At 40.7% G+C, this 18,502-nt stretch overlaps 1 protein-coding gene across 15 annotated transcripts in view; it reads left to right on the top strand.

The window, feature by feature from the left end:
* RBMS3 (RNA binding motif single stranded interacting protein 3) overlaps positions 1-18,502 on the top strand; it is a 1,621,798-nt gene that overhangs the window by 974,912 nt on the left and 628,384 nt on the right. For 9 of the 15 annotated variants that reach the window (XM_081526994.1, XM_081526997.1, XM_081526999.1 and 6 more), the window contains one exon: positions 11,982-12,154. In XM_081526994.1, the coding sequence (XP_081383120.1) occupies positions 11,982-12,154 (173 nt within the window). The remainder of the gene's footprint in view (positions 1-11,981; positions 12,155-18,502) is intronic. The other 6 variants (XM_081526995.1, XM_081526996.1, XM_081527001.1 and 3 more) reach the window with 1 other exon arrangement.

The following is an 18,502-nucleotide window of genomic DNA, read 5'->3' on the forward strand; positions in this document are numbered from 1 at the left end:
GAAGCGAAGCAATGGTCACTCTTCAAAAACTCTTTAGTGATCCTTTAGAAAAAGGCTTTTATTTCTGCCAGGTTACACGTAGTGTTGTCCAAACTGAAGCAAAACAAAACAAAATCATTCTCTGGAGTATTAGAGATGCGTAGTAAGTACTTTGGAATGTATAAATGTATGATGACCCCATTTGTATACAATAAGCTATTTGCTCCAGTTACCCTAGGGCACATATCATAGTTGTTCGAAATTAAGGAGATAATTAAATGGAAATAAGCAGTTTAAGGATTTGTTTACCCACGCAGTCTTCTTGCAGGGCAACAATTTTTAAAACCCTAATTATTTTTAGGTTTAGATGCTATGAAATTGGTATAGTTTATTTTGTATATATAAAATTCTTTGTAAGAGGCTGAACATTTAGTAGTTAGTGTGTTATTTAAACCCACATGTTTTTTTCCCACTGGCAATGAGATAGATCTTATTTTAATGAGCACTTTCACAATTTGTAGATACTTTCTCACAATTTGTATATTCTAAGAACGACTTCCCTTGTGAAAGTTTATCTTAAAAAAATTCCTTTGCGGGTTGTGTCACCAGTTTATCTGAAGGCACTCATTATCAGTAGCTGAAATAGTACTAACTGAACTTAATGTCTCATTGAAGAATGACACTTCTTGGTTTCTAATTGAGAGGATTTCAGTTTGGCATCCGTGAACTTTTTACTGTGCACTGGAAGATTTTACATCAGGCAAACCCAAGCTCACTAGACCACTCAAGAGAACAACCAGTACAGATCAGACAACAGTGCATTTTGTAAAAGTGCTGCAAGATTGATGGAAGGACACTAGCCAGCCTCTGTCGAGGGTTTACTATGTTCTGAGTTTTATTCTTAGTACTTTCCACATAGTCACTCATTTTACATGTTTAACAGTCTTCTAAGGTCCTTATTATCCCCCGTTTTTCAGATGGAGAGACTGAAGCAAAAGCAGTTAGGCGATTTTCCCGAGGTCGCACGGACAGTGAGGGGCACAGCAGCGCTGAAACCTGGGGGCTGTGGCTTCAGGATCTAGGGTCTCAGTGGCTGTGTGACAGTGGCGTTTCCTCCTTCATCTTTGCAGAGTCTCCCGATCAAGGGCAAATACCCTTTGTTTGCCAGTCTCTGAAGTTTTCATCCCTTATTTTAAAAGGGCAAGAGTAATTTGGAGAAGGAAAAGCAGGACTGTCGTTCGGGATAGTTCTTTCTCTTGATCATGGAGAATATCTCTGCACAAAAAATCTCCAGTAATCACACAACAAAGAAAATGCATCAACTATTGGATTTGGTTTTGGAAATTCTCTAAGGCACAAGGTGGATTGACTGAAAATTCACTGCAGAAAGTAATCCTTATAGAGGTTTATGATGATGAGAAACAGAAGTTTGAGTGTGTAATATCTCATAGGTTTCTGGTTGAAAAATTACAATAAATGGGATAATGATATAAATGTCTAATATTCATTTTTATTATAAGGTCATTTTTTTCTTGAACTTGAGCATTAATTTATTATCATACTTACCATCTCATGGCCCCAAATACTATAAATATTGAAATTATATTCATAGCAAATTATCTGCAAGTGTTTCTTCCAATTTTTATAATGTAGCAGTTACTTTGCAGGTATTAATTGCTGTCACATTTTTGATCTGTACTCTAGCTTTGTCTTCTTGAGGAAATGATTGTGTTTTATAGTCTAAATTTCTTAGATTTAGGACTTTCAAAGTGTAGTTTCTGTTCACATTTAATTTTGCCTCATCAATAAAACATGAATGAATTGGCTAATAAAACAACACAATTATTTTATGTCATGAAATATAAGTTTTTGTTCATGAGTTTGCTGAATTGCCCCAGTTGTTCACTGTACAAAAGCATTCTCACTTTTCGCCTTAGTCCAGTTTACAGAGAAATAAATTTGGTAGGATAGCAGACATCATGGGGTGGGGTGCTTTTTTGTGGGGGATATGCAGATACAATAAATGATGTCATATTGAAAATGCAAAATTTCCTTCGCAGACGTGAAGCTTGTCTGCCAAAACCAGAGACCTTTATTCTGTACCAGCAGTTTCCCTCAATTGCTCTCTTGTCTTGGTATTTAGCAGTTTTGCAATACAGATGCTACTTTGTTTATTAGTTAAAAATAGATAAAATACATCTTGTCCTTCCCACAGATTATATTTGACTACCTAGAAATTTCTTTTAATGATGTCCACTTGAGATCAGGGGAGGGATTAGCTGAAAGAGAGATTTTATATGCCAAACTCTAGACCCAATCATGATGGAGAAAAAAGTGAAATGCGGTCTATACTGAAAAGAGATCAGTGACTCTTTTAAAAGTATGAAGAGCAACATAGAATCTGTGACCTTTATTTTGCTCAGAGCGTTGTGGGAATCAGAGCCTTGGAGTTTCAAGGATAATCTCCACCAGCATGTGCAGTAGAACTTCCTGCCCTGACAGTGATATTCTGTGCCTGCCTTTTTGACATAACACTTAGTACCTGTGGTTCTGACCATTGGATATGTGGGTAGTGTGATGGAGGAACTGAATTTTTTCTTTCATTTTATTTGAATTATCTTTCCATTTAAATAGCTACATGTGACTAATGGCTGCTGTTTTGGATAACACATATCTAGAGTTAAATCTGGGATGAGCTGGATGAACACTGGCCAACTTCAGGTCCTGGACCTGCTGCAGAGTAACTGCACAGCCTTGGAAAGCCCTGTAACCTCCCAAGCCTCAGTATTCCCGGCTCCAATATGAGCATAATAATAGGATCTATCTCTAAGAAATCTGTGTGCGTGTCTGCTCAGTCACTCAGTCGTGTCCAATTCTTGTGTGACCTCATGGACTGTAACTCCCAGGCTCCTCTGTCCATGGGATTCTCCAGGCAAGAATACTGGCGTGGGTTGCCATTTCCTCCTCTAGGGATCTTCCAGGCCAGGGTTTGAACCGGTGTCTCCTGCACCTCCTGCATTAAAACGTGGATTCATTTACCGCTAAGCCACCTGGGAAAGCCCCCTCTAAAAGTTCTTGTGTGGTTCAATAAAACACTGGATATAAAGCTCTTTGAGCTGTGCCTGGCATATAATACACAATCAATGAACATTAGCTTTGCTATCCTTGTTTCTTATTTTATGACCTTTTGTAGATTTTAACAATGTATAAAATGAAAAAGAGAGAGAAATTAAATAGATCTAAAGCAAAAAAAAAAAAAAGTTCATGACATGGGATGGAATTTTAGGTTTTACTGGAGGAATATGTGAGATGAAGAGAAGGTAATTATAGGATGACCGTATATTCCAATTTGCTTTGGATGGTTTCAATTTATACATTGTGTCCTAGTTTAATTCTAAGATCTCATTCTTTTGTTCTCAAAAGTGTCCCTAATTAAAAAAAAAAAAAATTAAAGTGTCCCAAAGGTGTTTATAGGATACATTTTAGAGCCACCCCAGAATAAGATATGGGGATGCAGCCCAGGTATCCAGGTGAAGGGAAGAAGACAAAATAAGGCGGAGATGCACGTGTGACTATGGCATTGGCAGGCCTGGGCCCTGAAAGGGGGAAATAGGAGAAGGGACATTGTGGAGGTGGGGTGGGAGCTTGGACAAGGGAAGGAGATAGGACTTACATGATATTTGGTGATCATTGCATTGCTCTCAATTCATCACAGATCCAGTTTCAGAAAAACTAAACCCTGATTTAATTGGACAAAACCATTTTGATGTGTCAAAAAAGCTTTATGCCATTTGATGTTCTGATGGGCCTTCTGTCATTGGCAACAATTTGTATTAGACACCATTTGAAACAAAACGCTTTCTTGTTATTACTGATTATCTGCCAGTCACCTAGTCAGTAATGTGATTGGTTAATATGGAAGTTAGTGGTTTCATGGAAAAATGGCTTACTTTGTTTTCACGACGGAAAACTTTGAACGTGTTGATTCAGTTGCAGTAAAGAATCAGGTCAGCATATTTTATGGCAGGTGTTCAAGCTGTGTCTGTTGGTCTCTATTTTATTTAGAACAGCAGGCATGAGAATGCTAGAAAATCAATTCTTGGCAATATCACCAATTGTGATTTTAGGGAAACAGGGTGTATTAAGTTGTGAGACATAGAATATTATAAACATGAAGAAAAAAGTCAAAATTAGAGATTATTGAGGAAAAACTAAAAATTTAAGTAAACTTATAAGGCACAAGAGCAAGTCCCTCGCCTCCTCTTTGTCTCTGATTGCATTCTGAATTGAGGAACTGGCCATTGGTACTCCCTGAAATCTCCATCAGCAGCTGATAGGGACCTGTTTTAGACTTTCACTCTTCCCAGTGATTCTAGACCATCATGAAAGCAGAGGTTTGAGTTTCTCTCTGAAGTATTCCCCAGAGAGTATAGAGGTACTATACAGGGATTAGTCACTCTCAGCATTTCTGGGGAATTCTAATAATTACTGATAAATGTATCAGACATTGTAATCTCCACCTGAGGAACCAATCATGGCTCAACTTTTGCAGGAGGAACCAACCAATATCAGTATTGAAGTCATGAGCTGTCTGGGTTATTTTCAAATTGAAGACTTGAAGTGTGTCATAATTTTGTTTCTTTTTCCTTGAAAAGATCAAGAGTTGGCCACATTAAAAGAGGGGTTGGGGCAGAGACAGATGTCATTGGCATTTGGAGAACTGAGCAGTCTTTATAAATGGCTCTTCCATTGTTCATAGTAGTTACTCATCTCTAGTTTGTAAATTTATTAATGAAACTGGTTTATAGCTGCTTGAATGAACAATTACTACTTTACTTGTGTTTCCAAGTACCATGAATTTTAAAATGTCATTTAATATTGAATCCTCTGAATGTAGTTCAATGACTTCAGATTGTCTATTTATAAACAGCACAGAGCAATCTTCTATGATGCAATCTGTGGGGGTGTTCACATATTACTAATATTTAGACCAAAAGTGAACCTCATCCTAACAGAATTTTAATCAAACCTCTTTGAAAAGTGGAAGTGTTAGTTACTCAGTCATGTCTGACTCTTTGTGACCCCATGGACTGTAACCTGCCAGGCTCCTCTGTCCTTGGAATTCTCCAGGCAAGAGTACCAGAGTGGGTAACCAGTAGTGATTTACAAATACCTTGAAATTAATCATCTGTTCTACCCACAATGATTATTCCATCTGCTTAGTGCTGGTTGTTCCTTGATAAAAAGTGGCAAACCCCAGTTCTAAAGACATAGTTTCATCTCACCAATAGTGACGGCCATGCTTAAAAAAAGATTAACTCTTGTAGCTCCCCCTTAAAGGTCAGTTCCTCCAACTTGGGGGCTTCCCTGATGGCTTAGTGATAAAGAAGCCACTGCCAATGCAGGAGACTTGGGTTTGGTCTCTAGGTCAGGAAGATCCCCTGGAGAAGGAAATGGCAACCCACTCCAGTACTCTTGCCTAGGAAGTCCCATGGATAGAGGAGGCTGGTGGGCTACTGTCCTTAGGGTTGCAAAAGAGTCAGATGCAACTTAGGGACTAAGCAGCAACTCTAACTGGGACTAAGAGATCCCTGTTCATTGTAAGGATCTGCCTCATGATGATAATGCAAATGATAACACAAACAATTATTTAGTATTAAATCTGTGCCAGGCACTGGGCTAAATGTTTTATGTTTAATTTATATATATTAGGGCTTCAAAGCCTCACAACTGTCCTATGCAGTAATATGAACATAATCTGTCTTTTACTTGTGACCAAGGGCTTAAGTGCCTAGTTAGTGGTGGCGTGGATTCTAAGTGGCCAGTTTGGAGCTCTTAAGCAGCCTGTTACCATTGCTGACAGCAGCCATTACTTAGGCCAGTGGACAGAATGTACAAATGAATGCCTTGCGTTGGGACCTCCATCCTTCAGTGCTCAGTAGCTGAGCTCTGGTTGGGAAAAGAGAAAAGAGGCAGGTTTTCTCCAAACTCTATTATAACAGGCATAATTGAAATGATTGTTTTCTACAGTGATAGTCTTCAGAATGCAGACAATTGCCTCACAGAAAATTGCAAAGCCATCCTATAGGTGGTTCATGCAGCTCTGGCCACAGTCGCATAGCTTGCCGTAGATATTAATTTAGCTGTGTTTCTTATTGCTTGCATGGACAATATTCTTCTTCACTCTGATTTGAGGCTCTCATAGGCACTGTAGCACTTGCCATGATTCCTGTCACGTCCACTGTCTCGTGGCGTGTTGATACCAGAGGACGGGTCTGCAGAAATGAGGTTACGTGGAAATTACCCTGCCTGGGGGAGGACTCCAACAGCCTGCCTCAGCAGCAGCAGCCACTGAGTGATGGATTGCATGTGGACGTGCAGGCTAAATAATGTATGATTCAAGACAGGAATGTGGTCTGTATTCATTTTTGGAGAGTAAAAGAGTTGGCATGTCAGTCCCACAGGAGACTTTATCCAGGGCTTTACCCTTGAGTGGATAAAAGAGTACAAATTCTCTTGCACTGGAGATGAATGAAAACAAATTGGGGAGACCATCCGCAGAGCAGACTGCTGCATGATGGAGTCCAAAGCTACCCCAAACCACCGGACCAGCTGCTTCAGGATCCTGCCAGCAGCCAGACGCTGCAAAGAGAATTGACTGAAGTTTGGCATTGAGACCCCATGATTCCCAGCCAAGGGGAATTGCATGCAGAAAATATTTAAAATTCTCTTTGTAAAAGAGTTATGTTTTCAATCAAAGGGAGAAGTAGGTTTCAGTTTCAGACCAAGTCTGCTGAAACGTAAATGTGGCAGTGTTAGTAACAAAGTGTGGAGGCATGGGGAGGTGAACAATGTATGCACTTCAGGCTAAGAAGCTGAACTTTGGTGAGATGAGGGGATGTTCAATGAGTAGTTTTAGGCCATTGAGTTATTGTCATTATTCCACAATGGGGACTTTACTGGCCTTGCTATGAGAGGGGATGGATCAGTATGAAGCAGTGGTCCTCAACCAGGGGTGATGTCATAGCTCCAGGACACCTTGGACAATATCTGGGGACATTTTTGGTTGCCAAAACTTGTGGGGGAGGATAGCACAGCTGGCCTCTAGTGGTAAAAGATGGGGATGCTGTAAAATATCCTGCAATGCACAGGACAGCCCCTTACAACAGAGAGCTATCCTGCCCAAAATGTCAGGAGGGTCAAGGTGGGGACCCTAGTTAAAAATGACCTGGTTAAGGTCTGTGCATTGCAGCGTCACCTTCAGCGAGGTGGATTGGAGGCATCCATCCAATATTGCTTGACTTCGTGTAAAAGATGGTTTTTAACAATTTGCTTTACTTTCTTGGTGTGTGAATGTTTATCTGAGGTACCGAGTGCTTTCTGTCCAAGCAAACAGGAAAACAAGCAAACAAACAAAAACACAACTCACATCCCTCTCCAATTTATCTCCAAAGTACCTAGCTAGGGGTTGAAACCACAGACGAGCTGCCCTCCACGCCACACATTCTCCAAGAATGTAGGAGGACCTGGTTGATTCACTTTTCAAACTTGAAAAATGAGGCATATTAACAAATCACACTAAATGAATCGGCTGCTTGGGATGATCTACAAACCAGTTCATTTTCCTGTTATTAAATAACAAAGCATGAATCTTGACAAATGAACCCCCCTCGTTTGACATTATTTGAAAAACTCAGAACACACTTGCTTCTGATAGTCACTTCCTCTTTGAAATTAAATTTAAGGTGAACTTCATTTAAATTCTGATGGGGGCTGCTTGTGGACCTTCGTTTGATTGTTTACTGTTTACCATCATCGGTCTTTCCATCTCTCTTTGTCCTTGGACAGGCCAGAGCTCCCGGCAGGACACCATCCTGCAGAGTTCTCTGCAGGGAGGGACTTTGTGTTCCTTGGTGCCCCTGCCATGAAGAGGCAAGGTTCTGTAGGAGCATCGTAGGGAGCTGTGTGGCTTCTGCAGTCAGGCTCCCTAAGATCAAACTGGGGTTCCAGCTGTGCAACCTTGAGAAGGTCACTGGCCCTTTCTGTCCTCAGTTTTCTCATTTTTAAACCATGAAGAAAATGATTTGCCTCCTTGGACTGTTCCGAAGATAACGCATAACATGCTCAGCAAGCAGATGGCAAATGTTACCTATAATTATTAGAATCATTAAGAATAGCATCTTCCAAAACGGATGTGAAGTCATTTTATTTAACTTCCTAAAGAGGACACTGGTGCCGATCAGCTGATTTTAGTAGTGCTGACATGTGGTTAAGGGAGCTTTTGCCCTCATGTCAGAATCCCTAACAGACCCTCCCAGCAATGCCACCATGAATAAAAAAACATCTAAGAAAAATCTGCTTACTTCCCAAGCATATGCAGCTTCATGACAAGCTCTCTGTTCCCGTCCTCAGTGGAGTACCATCTGAAGCCCCTCTTCTGAAAGTGCTGTTGCTATCACTTCTAACAAGCTGACACCGCAAATTCACAGTAGTGCCTTGCCCTGGTACAGCTCAGCGTAACAATGTTCTGTATCCCCAGACTGTATGTCCTCACCCTTCCTAAAGAGGATTTATAAAGTGTGACTTTGAGGTGGCAAAGCCAATTTTATATGAAGGAAATAATTTTTTCTTCGAACATTTTAAAATGTCTTTCTTAGTGCCTCAAAATGATTTATATGTTAATCAATGATAAAATTGCAAATCCATCTAAAAACAAAGAATTGAGAGTGGAATCAGAACCACTTTTAATCAAGAAAGTGGCTGCTCTGACCCATTGACCCCTAAAGGTTATTAACACTCCTTTTTTTTTTCTTTTTTTATAAATGCTGTAGTTCAGTCATTTGTCTTTGGTAGCCAGAGTGTGCAAAATCGCTTCTGCTTTTCACAAATTAATTCATTTAAGCCTGTGCATTTGTCAGACATTCTGGGAAACTTCTACCAGCGTTTTGTTGATTAAAGGATAATGTATTTTGAAAATGAGTACAGAGGAAGGAATTTATAATTCTTTAAACAAAAGCGATTTATAATGTAGGCTGCTACCTGAATCGTTCAGTGTAACAACGGATAAATGAAAATATCAAGGATTAGCAAGAGTGTTGGCACTGGGTCTTGAAAACCTGAGCTTTTATTGATTCAGTAAGACTGGGAAAGCCTACCTCTTACAGTAGAATCTCTAGAACTTACAAACAAGAATAGGACATAGAAAACCGCTCTTCACTGTATGTTTTTCAAAGAGTTTTGGATATACATCTCTCTCTACAAGAATCTGGTCCTTCTACTTCTATTTTTAAATTATGTATATCTCATTTCCATGCATACAAGTTCTCTCTCCTTATTCCCACTTTGATTCATTTTTGACCATTTTGTTTTAATTTTTCCCAGTGAATACAGTGTGCCCTTTGGAGGGCACATTTATGGTTTTAAGCACATGCAGTTTACTAAATGGTGTCTAGTTATGGAAATGCTCGCAAAGACCCCTGGGGTGAAAAAAGAATTAAGTCAACACAGATTGATCACCCTGTAGTTGGTGCTTTCTTATTTGATCAGGCAGGGACTCACTTGGTCTGAACCGGTCCATCTGATCTGTGATACATAGAGCTGGAGACATTTTTCTGGCTCCCTGGTGGTTTTAAAGGTTCTGCAATGGGAAAAGTGCTTTAAACAAAGCCTCATTTTAAAGGAAGCCTGAGTACAGAATGGAATTCAAAGAATTTGGAGAGAGGGGAGGTGAAAGTGGTAAGAAACAGCCTGAAAAAAGCTGGGAAATTTAAAGGACTAGAGCACAGGAGGGAAATCAAAAATAAATCCCATCTGTCTGGTCGTGAGATACACTGACCAGAACACAGCTTCAACAAGGCAGTGTTAAACACCTACTAAGTGCAGGGCTTGTAAACGGGGAGAGCTTACGTGTTCCCGGGTGTTCGAGGCACAAAGTAGAATTCGTAGGTCAAGAAGGAATTTTTTTTTAATGTCAGCCAGGAAACTTCATTCAGCTTTATGCAGATATGACATTCCAAAAGACAATGAATAGTTGTTATTTTTTTCGAATATTGAGAACAGAAAGCATTCTCCCATGCCATTCACTTTCAAATTCTGTTAAGTATGTTGCTTATAGATTAAGTCGTACTGAAGAAGTAGTTGAATGCAGCTAACACCACGGCTTCCAGCATGGAGACTGCAAGAGTGACAGGGAGGCAGAAAGCAATGTGTCTTTGCAGTGGGTCGCTGTGCAGGGAATGGAGAGCAAAGACCCAAGGGAATCAGCTATATCCTTACTTCCCATATCCAAGAGGCCTTGTGTTACAGCTAGTTTGGAATAGAGACTAAGGCACATCTGAAATCTTGGAAGGCATAAAATGGATTATTGTAGCAAGAAACAAGACTGGACAATGCCTCCTGTCTTTATGGGCGAATGCTGTGATCACTCAATGTTTATTGTGCAGGGTGTAGCTTGAGTGTTTAAGATGCCCCCACTGGCTGTTGGATGAGTACTCACCTCTTCCCCTGATAGAATAGCTGATGAATATTCAGGTTAGAAATCTCCAACGTGTCCCCACTGGAATCATGATGGAGGCATTCACTGTATATTTATATAGCATTCTAGACGATAGTTGAGAGAATCTGTGATAGATTTAAAGGTTAAGATCACTGGGACTTCCCAAGTGGTGCTAGTGGTAAAGAACCTGCCTGCCAATGCAGGAGATGTAAGAGACATGGGTTTGATCCGTGGATTGGGAAGATCCCCTGGAGGAGGAAATGACAACCCACTCCAGTGTTCTTGCCTGGAAAATTCCATGGACAGAGAAGGCTGGCAGGTTACAGTCTATGGGGCTGCAAAGAGTTGGACATGACTGAGTGCACACACAAAAGACAGACATGACTCACAAATATCATGATTGTCATTATTATTCTTGCAGTTTTGACATTGCTAACACTTATTGTGCAATTAATGATGCCCAGGAACTAGTCTATTTGCGTTATTAGCTCACTGAGTTTTTGTAAAGACCCTAAGACGTAGGACATGGCTAATTTTTTCCTCCTCATTTTCACGAGACTGTTGCATCTCAGAGAGGTTCAGGCACCATCCAAAGGTCACACAGCCAATAATAGACACATCAGGGACTCAAACCCAGTTGGTCAATGTATTTTCAGAACTCTTGAAGATATGCCTGTTTGAAAAGGAAATAAAGAATAATAATGTCTGCTAATTCGGGCATATATAGGTATAAAGATCCTCACATTGTATTTTCCCAAGTCACTGAGGGTCATCTTATCATTTCCAATTTGTCATGATAGTGCGACAAGTTAGACCAATGGTTCTTTCCTGAGAAAGATTTCTCTGCCCTGGAGGATACTTGGCAGTGTGTGGACACATTTTTGACCCACAGCTGGGGGACGGATGCTACTAAAATCTGGTGGGTATAGGCCAAGGATGCCGCCACCTGCCTGCAGTCAACAGAACAACCCCCACAAGAAAGAATTATCCTGTTTGTCAGTAGTGCCTAGGCTTAGACTTTGAATCAGAGTGACTCCAAGAGAAGCAGACGGTGGCTCAGTCCGCAAACAGAGCGTTCACCATGAAGGAGCCGCTTTGGAGTGGGAGAACAAGATAAGATAGAGACATTCATTCATTGGTTCATTCATAGCATCTCTATGTATGGAGTGATCACAATGGAGAGTAATGGTGAGGAAAACAATATGAGGAAGTTTCTCTGGAGGAAAGGAGGGGACGCAGAGTAGAGGCAAAAGCAGAGATGCCTGGCTGTCAAAGGTGAGCGAGGGGCAGAGCCCTGGTGCACCCAGAGGGAACCGCGCTGGGCCGATCTAGAGGCAGAGCCAGAGGGCGGGAAAGAGCACAGGATGTTCTCAGAAGCGCCCCGGAGCAGAGTGTGCATGTGTGGATTGGAGAGGCCGAGAAGCTTGCATTGCTTTCGAGTTGCTCTGCTGGCCTGGGAATAGGTTGCTGGCTCTGTTTTTCCAGTAACAGCCTTTTCTGTTTCCAGCAGTCCTATGCACCAGCTCCCCACCCCATGGCTCCTCCCAGCCCCAGCACAAACAGCAGCAGCAACCACAGCAGCAGCAACAGCAGCGGGGAACAGTTGAGTAAAACCAACCTGTACATTCGAGGCCTCCCACCAGGCACCACTGACCAGGACCTAATCAAGCTGTGCCAACCGTAAGTGTCCCCCGTTCGCTGCGCCATTTCCAACTGCATCCTTGCCTGCCCCTCTGGGCTCACCCACATGGGGCTGGGTTGTGGACCCAATGTACCCTGTGAGAAAGACTCTGCTTCACAAATGGGACTTATATTTGAGATCTGAGTCTAGCTTATTTGGGGGGATGGAATTCATTTGCCTTTTGCTTTGAAAGAGAAGGGTTTTGAGCAGAGGGAAATAGGGGTGCTGGCTGATGTACACATGTTGACTGGAAAGATGAGGAGCAATCGTGCAGTTGGGTTCTCACAGCTTGTAGCTGGTGGGATCTCACAGCTGTGGCTGGTGGGATTTCACACATTGTGGTTGGTGGGTTCTCACACCTTGTGGCTGGTGAGTTCTCACACCTTGTGGCTAGAGGAATCATTGATGGATCTCATGAAAGAAACTGCTTTTATTTTCTTTTTTCTAAGAGAGGTATTGGTGATGGGAATCACCAAAACTCAGAAGTTGTCGATTTCAGGATGATCACTTGCTAGTTGCAAAGCTTTTCTGGCCAGTTCTTGTTTGGTAAATATAAGTTCAACTGGGACCAGGTAATTGAAAGATTAGAAGGCTAATCCTTTCATATCCTTGAAAACATCTATTTCCAAGTCCACTAAATATATTTCTCACCAAGGCCAAGAACCGCAGTCACCAAGTAGTTTTATATTTCCCAAGAAATACAGTAGCGATTAAATGCCCTTCCAAAATGTTTTCATTCATCTGCTACCTACCAACACTTATGTTAGTAACTCTCTTATTTCTGTGCAAATCAATTAAACATATTTAAGTTTATCCTCCAAATAATATGAATAATGGATAATGAATTAAGAATCATAGTCCTTAATTTTAGATTGCTGATTATTTTCAAAGTAGTATCAGTGCAGCTATTCATTATTTGATTGTGCCTTAGCTGGGTATTTTTAAATTAGGGAAACTGTTACTCAGTTTTTCTTTTGCTCTTTTGCAATGCTTTTACAAGAAGGTTGAGAGGATATTTATTTTGTAAATTTTCCAACCTCTAAAATATTAGAAGAGGAAAACAAGGCAGATAGTATTTATTTGCCTTTGTCCTGGTTTTGAAGATTGGGAACAGATACAAAACAACAGGAAATGGCAGATTAGACAAAACACAAATACAGAACATAATCATACATAATCAGTTGACAGGTCAATATGTAGATTAGGGAAGCCCCCCCACCCACCCACCCTACTATCAACTGCCTTGATTTGTGAAAGAGGTAAGACAGAACATTGGAAAATAAATACTTATTTGAAAGCAGTTTTTTAAAAAAGAAAGATGCCAGGGTTAAGACCTACAAATATGTTAGGTTTTGGTCAATAAAATGTTGAAGTTGGGAATTGGTTGGTAAATCACTCAACGGTTCTTTTCCTTCTTGCTACTGTTAGAAAAAACCAAACTATTTTGAAAAGTAAGGTCATTGAAGATATGAAAAATGATGGACTTTATATTAGAAGCTTCAGATGAAAAATCTCCTGGAATGGATACTGATATGAAGAAGTAGACTGGTTATTATATTTGTGTGTGAATCTCATTCATAAAAGTAGTGGTAGGTATTAAGGAAAGACTCTTTCCTACTGCTCTCTACCACTCAGAGAGCTTGGGGAAGCACAGATGTCTGAGCGCCTGAGACTGCAATTCACTAGTTCTGGGGTGGGGCCTGAGAATATGAATTTCAGCACTTTCCCTAGTGTTATCATGAGGCTGCTGGTTTTCTGAGAATCACTTCTTGGGAAAAAAAAAAAAAAAAGCACAACCTAAAAGTTGAAAATTGTGTTCCATTTGGTGAACTTGCTGAGGACTCAAGCCTGGATGAGTGACAGCCTCTCAGACAGCTCTGAAGGACTGCTCCAGAGAGACAAGAGAGAAGCCAGTTTATATCCATACAGCTTTGGCAGCAAAAACCCAGTAGTCAGAACCTCAAAAGATTACTGTTAATTAAAGAAAGTTAGACATCTCAAGTTAACGAATTTAGTGTTTTTCTGTGTACAGGAAACATGCAAGAATCTGGGCTCATGGAAATCGCGCCTTGGATAGGCTTCTTAACTCAGGGTCGGTACCCTGCCCTTCTCCATCCTGAGTCCCTTCCGTGCGCACAGTCAGGGCGGCTACAGTGGCTGATGGCGTGGCGTCCAAACACTGACTGATACGGCAGGCAACATTTTTCATCACGTCTCTCTACAATAATATAAAGACCACTGACTATTCCTAAAGCAAGAAGTCTCACTTAACACTCGAAGGCATTTCAGGTGGAACCCTGTGTATTAAAACCTGCTTGGCCACTTTGTGATCTTGTGGCAAATCACTTACTGTCTTTGAGCCTCTGTCTCTTCTTATAAAAGAGTACATTGAATATGATTATTTCTAGGTTCCCTGTCATACCAGTAGTGTGCTACAGCTGCCTCTGAGTAGGGCACCTGAGCCAGTGGTTATAGATATTCACCGATTCTGTACATGATTTGTTACAGTCTAAGTATCTTGAAATCAGCTATAATGGGAGTATTTATATCACAGGAATTATCAAGGCCTGTAAATGAGGACTTCTAAAATTCTAGATGTATAGTTTTTTGAGAGCTAGTGTATGAACATACACCATATAATGATGTAGCATTCTACTATTGGTTTCTGTATCAATGTCTATTTCTGCAAAGAACATTGCCAGAAATGTATAAATGGGAAGTGTTACCTAAAAGTCTGCCTTGGCATTATTAACTCAGGAGGAGACACAGTGGCACAAGAACATTATGTTTGAGGGGAAAAAAAAGTTTTTTCGTGTTTATTCTGTGCATTTGAGAAACATAAAGAATGCTAAGGGCACCAAGGGTGATGATTGCTTGTTCATATTAATTTTTTGCTGGCTAATAAGATCCGGCCTATACTATTATTATTGTAAAAATGTTTGTGGGTTCTTTGGTTTACTGAAGTGGTCTGGACCTGGGGTTTATTGCTGAGGTTTGCTTTCCGGGAGAATCTTCAAGAACTGATGTGACCGAGTGGGGTAATGTGGAGAATTAGACATGTGCTGAGAGTTCGGCATTTCACTTCTGGCTGTGCCATCAGCTGGTATGTGGCCCTAAGCAAGTGACTTGTTCCCCCTTAATTCTGGCTTTCCTCGTATATAAAATGAGGGCTATAGTCCATGGGGTCGCAAAGAGTCAGACACTACTGAGCGACTAAGCACATACACACAAAATTTATGCAGAGTTTCTTCAGAACGTTTTTAAAAGTGTGAAACCCTTTAAAATGTTTTTAGTTGTATCAGTTTCCTTTGGTTGCTGTAATAAATTACCACAAACTAGGTGACCTAACATATCAGTAAATTTATTCTCTCATGGTTGTTGTGGCCAGATGTCCAAAATCAAGGGCCACGCTCCCTCCAGGGGCTCTAGAGGAAAATCTTCCCTTGCCTCTTCCAGTTTTGGGTGGCTGTTGCCGTTCTTTGGGCTCTGGCCACATACCTCTCTGTCTGTTCTGTCTTCACGTTACCTTCTGCCCTGTATACTTAATCTCCCTGTGCCTCTCTCTTATAAGGACATTTTCGTTGTAATTTCAAGCACACTGAAATAATCCAGGATAATTTCATGTGATGAGCCTAAACTTAATTATGTCTGTAAGACCCTTTTTCCCAATAAGGTAACATCCAAAGGTTCTGATGACTAAGATATGGACATATCTTTTTGAAGGTGAACTTTAGCCCGCTACAGTCTGCCTTCTGGATGCCCAAATTTATGTTGGTCCTGTGTGTAAAATATATTCACCCTATGCTAACATTTCCCGAAGTCTCAAACCTAAATTTTAAACTCACATCCAAACGTCATCAGTTCAAAAGTCCCAAATCTCGTCTAGATCATCTAAATCAGCAACAGGTGAAAACCCTGGGGCAAAATTCCTTTGCATCTATGAATCAAGACATCAGCAGGGCTCCAGCTTCCAAAATGCAGCAGTGGGGCAGGCGTATGGTAGCAGTTATAGACATTCCCGTTCCAGAAGGAAGACAATGGAGCAGATGTAGAAAGGAGTTCCCTGTGCTGATGATTTTAAGAATACGGCCAGGCAGAATCCCCCTCCCTACTGGCTCAGATGGTAAATGTGGAAGATCAGGTTCGATCCCTGGGTTGGGGACCTCTCCTGGAGGAGGGCATGGCAACCCACTCCGGTATTCTTGCCTGGAGAATCCCATGGACAGAGGAGCCAGGAGGGCTGCAGTCCGTTAGGTGGCAAAGAGTCAGACACCACTGAGCGACAAAGCAAGCACATATATAAAATAATGAGTTTGCACATGCTACGCTTTTTAAATTTATTGTTTAACTTTTTGTTTTCTATTGGAGTATAGCCAGTTAACAATGTTGTGATAGTTTCAGGTGCACAGCAAGAGACTCAGCCGTAGACACACATGGATCCGTTCTCTCCCAAACTCCCCTCCCATCCAGGCTGCCACATAACACTGAGCAGAGTCCCCAGCGCTATATATCTGAATGTACATACACAGGTCCTTGCAGGTTGTCCATTTAAAATACAGCAAAGTGTGCATGTCCATCCCAAACTCCCTAACTCTCCCCTCCCCTCGTCCTCCCCCGGCGACAGTAAGTTCCTTCTCTAAGTCTGCTAGTCTGTTTCTGTTTTGTAAATATGTTCATCTGTATCATTTCTTTTTAGATTCCACATATAAGGGATGTCATAGGATATTTCTCCTTCTCTCTCTGGCTTACTCGGTATGACAATCTCCAAGTCCATCAATGTTGCTTCAAATGGCATTATTTCATTATTTTTAATGGTATACGTGATAATCTTTTATTTTTTTAGTTTAGAAGTCTGATAGTTCCTTGAGGCTCTCATTAGTTAGCAGTAAAACCCACCCTGGCCACCTTTCACCATTCTCCTTTTGCAGTGTTGGCAGAGCCACTGCCTGAACTTGTTCATCTGCCTGAGTGTGACCTGAGGGCAAGGGCATACCTTTGCTAGAGACCCTTGTGGGGCATTTGTAAAATCCTGGTTTCCTCTCCTGCAGTGGTGATCTCTAACAGTGTGCATCGCTATTTTAAATTAGCATTCTTCTAAAGATTCAAATTATTTTCCATATTTTGTATTTGTACTACTCATCCAACACTTAACAATAATTTCACCTACAAAACAGATGATATTGGTAGGTTTCCATGATCTTGTCATCAGGATCAATTTTTCATGGTTATTCCTATGAAATTACCAGAACTTGCAGAGTTACTATTTCTTTATATTAGAGGAAATGCAATATTTGCTAATAGCCAGAGCAATAAAATAATAGAAAACAGAGATATATTAAAAAGGCATAACCATATCAGATTATCTGGCATTAGAATATAATATCCATATGAATACTAATGAACAGCAAGAAAATGATATTACAGGAAAGAAATTGCATTATTTCTCAATATATAATCTGAAAGCAAATTCTTATTAAGGGATTCCATTCACATTTATCATCAAAGCTGCTATGGTGGGATCACAAGTAAAGTCAAAGGAAAGAAAGCATAGACATGAAGAATGGCTTTACTGTATGGAAAATCTCTTTAGTTATATCTGGATTCTGTATATATGCGTTAGAATATATTTATCTTTCTCTTTCTGACTTACTTCACTCTGTATAATAGGTTCTAGTATTTCGGATGAATACATGGCTTGTGTGTCTTGTAGGAAATACTAGAGTTAAAGACCTTGTAATGTCTTTATCTTGAGAAAACTCAAGGAACTTCGTCTTTTCAATTATGAAATATTCACAGAGCACCTATGTTTCATTGAAGGCTCAGTGGTGAGTACATCATTTAGACAAAGGTGTTGCTTTAGCAGAGATTATATTCTAATGGGGAAAATGGAAATCAATGAAATGATTGTATGATTTGATATAAAGTTGCAACTACAAGTGCAAAAAAATAGAAAGGAATGTGGAAATAAGAGGATTTGTAACATGGGATGAGGCATTGTTAGGGCAATGTGCAAAGGATTCTCTGAGCTAAGATCAGAAGGAGTAGGAATAGGTATAAGTAAATGAGGAAGGCAGGAAGGAACATTCTAGGCAGAAGTACCTCTGTGCAAAACCAGTGGCTGGAGAAAACGTGGTGGTTTTAGCAGAGAGGGGTGGAAACTGGGACCACACGGTCTGGGAGCATGGAGGGCTAGGGTGAGCCCTGTGTGTGTCAGGTTAGCAGCTTTGTTTCAGTGAGGGAAATCATTGAATTGTCACAAACAGGAAGGTGACAGAGTCAGGTTTTGTTTTTTCAAAAAGATAATTCTGACTGCAAAATAGAAAGGACCTTCTGAGGTCAAGGAACAG

Source organism: Giraffa tippelskirchi, chromosome 9, assembly GCF_054371585.1.
Source record: "Giraffa tippelskirchi isolate mGirTip1 chromosome 9, T2T-mGirTip1v1.2.pri, whole genome shotgun sequence".
In the NCBI taxonomy this organism is placed as follows: Eukaryota; Metazoa; Chordata; class Mammalia; order Artiodactyla; family Giraffidae; genus Giraffa; species Giraffa tippelskirchi.